The sequence below is a fragment of the Herpailurus yagouaroundi genome, unplaced genomic scaffold, assembly GCF_014898765.1.
Source record: "Herpailurus yagouaroundi ecotype Mexico unplaced genomic scaffold, PumYag 295, whole genome shotgun sequence".
In the NCBI taxonomy this organism is placed as follows: Eukaryota; Metazoa; Chordata; class Mammalia; order Carnivora; family Felidae; genus Herpailurus; species Herpailurus yagouaroundi.
Genome location: NW_024412512.1, coordinates 3,942,977 through 3,951,148, shown reverse-complemented (window position 1 = coordinate 3,951,148; position 8,172 = coordinate 3,942,977). Strand labels below are relative to the sequence as shown.

The 8,172-nt window shown below is 56.1% G+C and overlaps 2 protein-coding genes across 3 annotated transcripts in view; one reads left to right on the top strand and one right to left on the bottom strand.

Moving 5' to 3' along the window:
* The window catches only part of SAFB (scaffold attachment factor B), a 37,472-nt gene extending 32,282 nt beyond the window's left edge, over positions 1-5,190 (bottom strand). For both annotated transcript variants that reach the window (XM_040461612.1, XM_040461614.1), the window contains exons 1-2: positions 4,876-5,190; positions 1,261-1,345 (exon numbers count right to left, since the gene is read on the bottom strand). In XM_040461612.1, coding sequence (XP_040317546.1) covers positions 1,261-1,345; positions 4,876-5,064 — 274 coding nt within the window. In that variant the 5' untranslated portion in view covers positions 5,065-5,190. The remainder of the gene's footprint in view (positions 1-1,260; positions 1,346-4,875) is intronic.
* A 282-nt stretch (positions 5,191-5,472) lies between these two features.
* SAFB2 (scaffold attachment factor B2) overlaps positions 5,473-8,172 on the top strand; it is a 32,616-nt gene continuing 29,916 nt past the window's right edge. Inside the window, exons 1-2 of the mRNA XM_040461611.1 lie at positions 5,473-5,731; positions 6,746-6,833. Coding sequence (XP_040317545.1) covers positions 5,546-5,731; positions 6,746-6,833 — 274 coding nt within the window. The 5' untranslated portion in view covers positions 5,473-5,545. The remainder of the gene's footprint in view (positions 5,732-6,745; positions 6,834-8,172) is intronic.

Sequence of the window (8,172 nt, the reverse complement as noted above, 5' to 3'; positions counted from 1 at the left end):
CTTTCTTTCTTTCTTTCTTTCTTTCTTTCTTTCTTTCTTTCTTTCTTCTTTTTCCAATCAAAAAGAAAAAGAGATCCAACAGGCTCTATTTCCCTCCAGGGTGACCATCTTTCTGTGATTTTCCAGTACTCTTTGCCCTGGCAAAGACATTTACTTGGACAAAGCCAAAAATGCACAATGTACTATAGACCACAGAAGTGACTTCATTCCAAAGTCAAGTCACCTGGCTGCTTTTCTCCAAGAGCTCACACCACACAGTGGGACTGACATTGGTCTTAGACATTTCAAACCCAATTGTTCACCACTGGCCGGACAATATAAAGATTTCATTTTGTGTTGGGGCTTGAGCAACAAAGCCACCAATTATCAACAGAACTTTCAGAACAGTTCAAATGCTCAGTTTTCGTGGATTCTTTCTTAAAAGAGTAGCTGAATGTTACTGAATTAAATTACTGAGTGAATACTGAAGAAAAAGAAAGACAAGGAAGATAGAGCCCTTGCCCTCCACAATCTCAACACTGACAAGGTGACATAAGCATTAAAGCAGAGTATAAGGAGGCAGGTCATCGCACCGTAGAAGGTCTAAGGAGGGAAGAGCTGTTGCCGATGGGATCACAGTTGTCTGTTGATGGACAAAGACTTGAGTGCAGACAGAGGGGGAAAAAGGGGAGGTGCAACACGTAAATTCAGGCAAAGAGGTTCAAGAAAGGAAACATGTCTGGGGCCTGACTAAAGCCCAGGATGTAGAAGAGGAAGGTGGTAGGGGTGAAGAAAGAAATAGAGATTTGGGTGAGATAGTGAAGATCATTAATGCCACGTGCAATGTGGCATTTCTGCAGTAGGCAATTTTGAAAGCAATGCTGTAAGAGTGACGAGCCTTGTTTTGGTCAGGTGGTATTTAAAAAAGAAGTTATGTTTTGCAAGTCAGAGAAATAGGAGACCCAAGCAGTCCTAAATACTCTCTATGTAAAGAAGAAGGTTAAGGGTCTGGACAAACAAGAGCTGCCGAGAAACCTACAGAGTAAAATGAACAAATACGTAAATACCCTTCCCACTCTGTCTGAGTTCGTAAATACTAGAGAAACAAAATATACTAGAAGAATCTTACTGGAAACGCAAAGCTTCATTCCAGGCCCTCTGGAGTCACAGGGCAGTCCACAGGCCCCAAACACAGCCAAGTACGCAGGCAGGCACATTAGCAGAGAAAGTAATTGTGAACAGAGCTCCTAAAGTTAGCAGTGCTTATAAGATTCTCAGTACCTTTGCTGGATCTCTTTGACGTCTTCTTGTTTCCCTCAGAGGTAATTTCAATTTCATCAGGATTACCCCCTTCATCTTCAATTGCCTAAAGGGAAGAAGGTTAAAGAGAAAAAGTTAACCAAAAAAGGCAACATGCAGACTTGACTTTCATGGAGACTTCAGGAAAGGGCTGCCCCCCAACTCCTCTGTGGTCTAGCTCTATGTTGGAACAATGACTCTGGAGTCAGACTCTACCAGTCCTTAGCTGTATGGATTAAGGCACGTTTACTTACTCTGAACAGTTCACTCTGGAACGTGAGGCTAATAAAAGTATTCACCCTAGAAGGTCATCCCGAGAACTCTATCATCTGTGTAAATCAAGCACTCAACAATCAGCTGTTTTAAATTTTTTTTTTTTTAACGTTTATTTATTTTTTTGGGACAGAGAGAGACAGAGCATGAACGGGGGAGGGGCAGAGAGAGAGGGAGACACAGAATCAGAAACAGGCTCCAGGCTCCGAGCCATCAGCCCAGAGCCCGACGCGGGGCTCGAACTCACGGAGCGCGAGATCGTGACCTGAGCTGAAGTCGGACGCTCAACCGACTGAGCCACCCAGGCGCCCCGAGTTAAATATTTTTTTAACGTTTATTTATTTTTGAGACGAGAGAGACAGAGCATGAAGGGGGGAGGGGCAGAGAGAGAGGGAGACACAGAATCAGAAACAGGCTCCAGGCTCCGAGCCATCAGCCCAGAGCCCGACACGGGGCTCGAACTCACGGACCGCGAGATCGTGACCTGGCTGAAGTTGGATGCTTAACCGACTGCGCCACCCAGGCGCCCCAACAATCAGCTGTTTTAACACTACCATCACCACAACCTAGTTTATTCTATTCCTGGACCAAGAAGAACTCGAAAAGGGAAAAGCACTCTCTTCCATTTCCTACGACTTCACCCAGCAATGTGCTGTTGACCCTCTGTGACCCCCTCTCCATGCCGTGCCTACACTTAGCACTGTCTGGACAGACTACATACTAACGCTCACGGGCTGACATCATAGCGTGTGCAGCACAAGACTGAACTGACACTATTACCTCATCAGGTCACCCACACCTATGACTGACTCCAAAGGTCTCGCTCTTAACCGCTAGGGGACCCACCTGAAAGGATACAGAATTAGAAGGCTCTCCTGGCAAGCCGGACCTCCCATCCTGAGAGCCTGTCCTTCACTTGAACAGCCCACACCCACAATACGGGCACAACATGCCCAGCACCGAGGAGGCACTCGGCAAACTGGTACTGGGCAGGTCGCTGATGAGCTCCACCGACGCTGGGCTGTGCTTTCCGGCTTTACCGAGAACCCTGTCTCTCGGTGCTATACTCTCCTGTGAGCACGAGTTCTATCTAAACCTGCTGCGAACGCTGTGTTTTAGTTGTCGGTGGTTTCAGAAATTTCAGGTTGGAAGGAGTTTTCCAGCGTGGAAGGCTGAACTTGAAATGGGTTTTAGGAGCCTCCACCTCTAGTCCATACCAGGAGCAAAGAAAGTCTCTCCCTTCTCTCCGAAGCCAGAGCAAGGAGGAAGAAGTGGAAGTTCCGCTCTGGGACCCAGGAAAGCACAACCAGAAAGTCCCCCATGTTCTTCCTGGCCACAGAGGATTCTGGAATCCCGCAGGGGGAACAGAGAACTGCCCCCGGACAGAAGGCGTACCGTTCTGCCCCTCTGTACGTCTCCCCTGGGTGCCGTGTTTACGGGATCATCTCTAGGGGCACTGTGGGCTCTGAGTCATCCTCACAGAGCTCGGTGAACTACACTCCTTGTGCTCCCTCCGCCTTTTCCTCACTTCCTTCCTGGAAAAATGACTGGAGAAGGGACACTAGGTGGTAAGAACAGAGAAGAGGAGGAGGAGCAGTAGTTCCAGACTCGCTGGGGCAGGGGAGCGGATGAACACAAAACGCTGATGGCATTTCTGCACGATCACCGCATCCCTGAGAAAACGAAGGGGCAGAGGAGGAAGCAAAGACGGCTCGGGGGGGACGGTGCTGGAGGGTCCCCGAAGTCCCACACCAACCGGTCTCAGCCACCAACGTGACAGGAAGGCTCAACGCCATCCTATCAGCCTTGCAGACCGTCTGGGGTGAAACAAGGATAGAGGTCCCGATTTGCCTCTGCCGACGGGGGGCCCCGGCGGCTAAGCAAGCCGACCCCAACTCCCCAGGTGCCACCCCTCGGCCTGCGGGCACTTCGGTCAAGGTACACGTCTCGGCTGACGGACTACGCGGTGCCTCGAACAAAGGAGGTCGGTATCCATGGCGAGAGAAACACAAGCGCCGGCGAGAAAGGCCCAACCGACTCTGAGCTAATCGACTCCTGCTTCTCAAGTCCGAGCTTCCTCGTTCGGAAAATAGGAAACCCCCGCTTCCTCCGAACAGTGATCAGTAACAAATAAAGCCCTGACACCCGACTGTCTGGGAGCCAGGAGCGGGGACAGAATCACAAATCACGTCGCCTGCAGGGGCCGCCGCCCGGGGAGGCCGAGATTCCCCGGGAGACGGCCCCAGATCACGCCGGGCGGAGGGGAAAAGGCAAAGAGGCCAAGCGCAACGCGCAGAAAGGGGAACCGAAGGGCCCAGACGCGTGGCTAACGCGTGCTGTCCGCGCCGGCCCCTCGGGGCTCCTCACGGTGGGGGGTCACGACAATCCCGCCTCTGCAAACAAGCCGCACGGGGGAGCAGAGGGAGCTGGGCCCACCGCGGCCCCCTCACGTGCCAGGCACCGTGCCAAGCCCGGTTCGCGCGACCTCGGCTGATCCGACCGCGAGGGCGCCACCGTCCCTTCTGTCCGGGGACACACAGGCTCAGGGAGCGTCCACGGGCTTCCCTGCCCGCGACCGGGCCGCGGAGCCCGGCGTCCAGACGCCCGGACGCGGTCTCCGCGCTCCTCCGGCCAACGTCTCTACGGCCCCGGTCGCCACTGTAAACGCTGCCCTCCCTCCCCCGGGATTTTCTGGACCTGCGGCTGGCAAGCCCATACACCGCTTTTTGTCTTTTTTTTTTTTTTTTTTTAAGCGCTTGGAAGCGCTCTTGGCACGCCTTTGTGAATCAGCCCCTCCAGTCGAGGCGCGTCGGCCCTAACGGGTCAGGGCGCATCTCCATCTTCGGAGAACGCCCGGCGGCCGGCGCGGGTTCCAGTCCCGCCGCCTCGTCTCCGCGGTCGTGTGACCTTGGCCGAGTCCCTCGACCTCGCCCGGGAAAAGAGGGTGTCCGGGCTTCCTGTCATTTTCGCTGGCTGCGATGGGACAACGAGAGGAAGGCCCTCCGCGCAGCGGCTGGTGCGGAAAACAGGGGCCCTCGGCCTAGGTGCCCCGCCGCCCGCCGCCGCAAGGCCGCGGCGCTGTCCCCGGGTCGCGCCGAGGTTTTCTTCTCTCTCCTGAGCGGCGCAGCGCTTCGCACCCAGGACCCGCTGGGCTGGGCGCTCCCGCTGAGGCCTCGGAGGAGCCGGGGAGAAGCCCGCGGCGCCAGGCCAGGCGCAGGCCCCGAAAAGGGCCGGAGGCGGACCCAGAGACCAGGGGACTCCCGTCGCGGCCGCGAGGACCCCCACGCCCGCCACCTCCTGCCGCCCCCAGGGCCCCAGCTCCACCTTTTTGAGCCGCTCCATCAAAACGCTCTTATTGCCGCTCGAGTCCAGATTCCGTTTCCTCAGCTCCGCCCGCAGATCGATTACCCGCAGGTCGCTGAGGCGCCGCGTCCCGGTCTCGGACGAGGCAGAGCTCAGAGCCGCTGCGCCCGCCGCACCCGAATCGCCTAGGCCTGAGAGAGTCTCCGCCATTCCAGGGACCCTGGCTCCGCCGCCCACTTCACACAGAACCGGGCCGGTTTTATCTCGGCTCCTAGCACAAAATGGCGCCGCCTGCGAGGGAACCGCTCCAGCCGCCCTGGCGCGCCTGGCTTCTGCGCAAGCGCACCCGGCGCGGAGCCGACGCTGCCGGTCGCGTCTGCACATGCGTGGTGAGCGCTCACAGGGCTGGGCGCAGGCGCGTTGCAGCTCGCCTGCCTCCCGCCGCGGACGGCCGCGACACATGCGTGCTGCAGTTACGGCGCCTGCGCGTTGTGGTGGGGAACGTGCGGTTGGTCGACGCGCGAGCGCGCGTGCTGCTAATAAAGCTGGCATGTGTGGCACGCATGCGCGGCCGGAAAGCGGGGCGGGAGAAAGCGAGTGCGTTTTCCTCTTAGGCGGCGCCATTTTGTGCTCAGAGCCGCTACAGCCGCCGGCGGTGTGGGAAGGAGGTGGCGGGGACGCGGAACCTGGGATGGCGGAGACTCTGGCAGGCTCCGGCGAGTCGGGTTCTGGCACAGCCGCTGTGGGGTCGGGTGCCTCGGAGGCTGGGACGCGGCGGCTGAGCGACCTGCGGGTGATCGACCTGCGGGCGGAGCTGAAGAAGAGGAACCTGGACACGGGCGGCAACAAGAGCGTCCTGATGGAGCGGCTCAAGAAGGTGAGGCGGCTGGACGTCCCGGGGTGGAGCCGGAGGTCGGGGCACGCCCCCGCGCGGGCCTGTCACCGCGGTTCCCGGACCTCCTTCCTCCACTCCCCCCTTGTGTCGGACCCCGGCCCGGGCTCGCGGGGACCAGGGGGCCCGGCTGTGTGACCTTGGTCCGTCACCGCCCCTCTCTGTGTCTCGCCTTTGATCCTCCTTGCAACCAGTGCCCTCGAGTGCCGAAAGCTGGCCCCTGGACTTGCTCCGGGCCCCGGTTGGAGACTTGGTTCTGTGACCTTGGATAGGCGCCTTTTTCTCCCTTGCGCCTCAGTTTCCCCTCCTGGAGAACGGATGACCGAGGAGCCTTTGGGATGTTGCAGGAGAGGGAGCTGTGCTGGTTCCCACTCCAGGGTCTTCGCTCGTAGGTCTTGCGCTCGATGGCTCTTCTTCCAGGGTCGTTCTCTGGCTGGAGGGCGCCTTGGCGTCTTTCTCGGTTTGCTTGAGATGTTTCCCCAACATCCTTTGTAAGGTTGTTGCTCCGTCTCCCCGCTTCTGCGTTTATGCACCGCCCCCGCCCGCGTTTGTCCCAACCCCGAGTATGGGGGGGGGGGGGGGGGGGCGTCTCCCCAACCAGAACAGGCTCCTTGCAGGACTTGAGTTTACCATCGAGTTCCCAGTCCTGTCCAGCCCCCCCCCCCCAGTCCCCCCCCTTGTCGAACACCAGTCAAGAGTTTTTACAGAAGGTGCGTCTAGCGCAGGGTCGCTGCCGGTTACCTCAAAGCGGAAGGTACGGCGATTTTTAGGGCCCGTTTAGAACCGTCATTGACCCCCGCTCGCACATCCCCCGGTGCTTCGGACCCAGCGAGGACCCAGACGTGCAAGCCTTGCGAACGGCTTGCGGCTCACGTAGCAGAACCAGCGTGGCTCTGTGCGAGCAAGGGTTTGACTTTGTGGGCGGGGGAGGCGTTACAGAGAACAACGCGAGCCCTGCCGCGCTCCTCAACTTTGTTCAATTTTATCTCTTCTTCACAGGCGGTTAAGGAAGAAGGGCAGGATCCCGATGAACTTGGCATCGCGTTGGAAGCCACCAGCAAGAAGACGGCAAAGCGATGCGTCAAAGGTAGCGGCTCGTGCTCGTTGCCGCCTAAGGCCCGGTGTTCAGAGAACCTGCTAGCGGAACTGGTCTTGCCGCACCGTTTCTGTCCGCGGGCCGGGAGGGGGGGCTTTGGTGGTTCCCGCCTGACGATTCCGCTTGCTTTTTGTTTTCATCACCTTGCGAGTAGTTCTGGGAAGACGAAAGAGACTTTGCGGGTACTAAGTAGGACACCTGGGCTCTTGTCGTTGGGATTTACGCTGAATTAGGGTAAGGCCCGCTCTTAAACCTGCTGTGGCTTCCTCCTCGGTTCAAAAACTAGGCTTTTTCAACGTTTTTTATTTATTTTTGGGACAGAGAGAGACAGAGCATGAACGGGGGAGGGGCAGAGAGAGAGGGAAACACAGAATCGGAAACAAGCTCCAGGCTCTGAGCAGTCAGCACAGAGCCCGACGCGGGGCTCGAACTCACGGACCGCGAGATCGTGACCTGGCTGAAGTCGGACGCTTAACCGACTGCGCCACCCAGGCGCCCCAACTAGGCTTTAAACCGAGGGAAAGGACACCAGCAGGAAACTAAATAGAACCCAGCTGCTCAAAAGGTCCAAAATAGATTGTTGGGAGGGTTTACACCCAGCCTATTTTCCGCTAGTGAGTTGTTTCTTGTTCGCTTTAAGACTTTATTTTTAAGCAATCTCTGCACCCAGCGTAAAACCCCTGAGGTCAAGAGTCACATGCTCCGTGGACCGAGCTTGCCAGGTGCTCAGCAGTCAGATTTTTTTTTTTCTCTCTCTCTCCCTTTTTTTTTTGACACGTGATTCAAATACTGTAAAACTCACCTGTTTACGGTGCACAATTCGTTACTTAGTATATTCATAAGGCTGTGTCACTGCTACGTGATTCTAGAACATTTCCATCACCCCATGTAGAAGTCTTTGTGCCTATTAGCATTTGCTCCCCATTCCCCGCCCCCCTCCCCTGCCGGAAGTGTGTAATTGTGCTGTTCCACGTAAATAGGATCGCACAATACGTGGCCTTTTGTGCCTAGCTTCTTTCATTGAGGGTGTTTCCAAGAGTCTTCTAGTTTGTGACATCTGTCAGTGGTTCATTTCTTTTCGTGGATGGGACCAGCTGTTTCTGGAAGTATTTAGTTCCACAAAGCTTTGAAATCTTGTTACCGTCATTGGTTTTCGTTCTCAGTTTTTGTATGGGTAAGGACAATCAGATTTTGGAACTTGCGTGTGATGTGGGTTATTTTCTTGAAAGGTGCCACCGCAAGAATTCTCACCGTGGGCTATACCCTGTTCATCTGAAAAAGAGTTAAATTTAAGCAGTGGAGCACACCTGCTTACAAAAGGAGAAAGTAA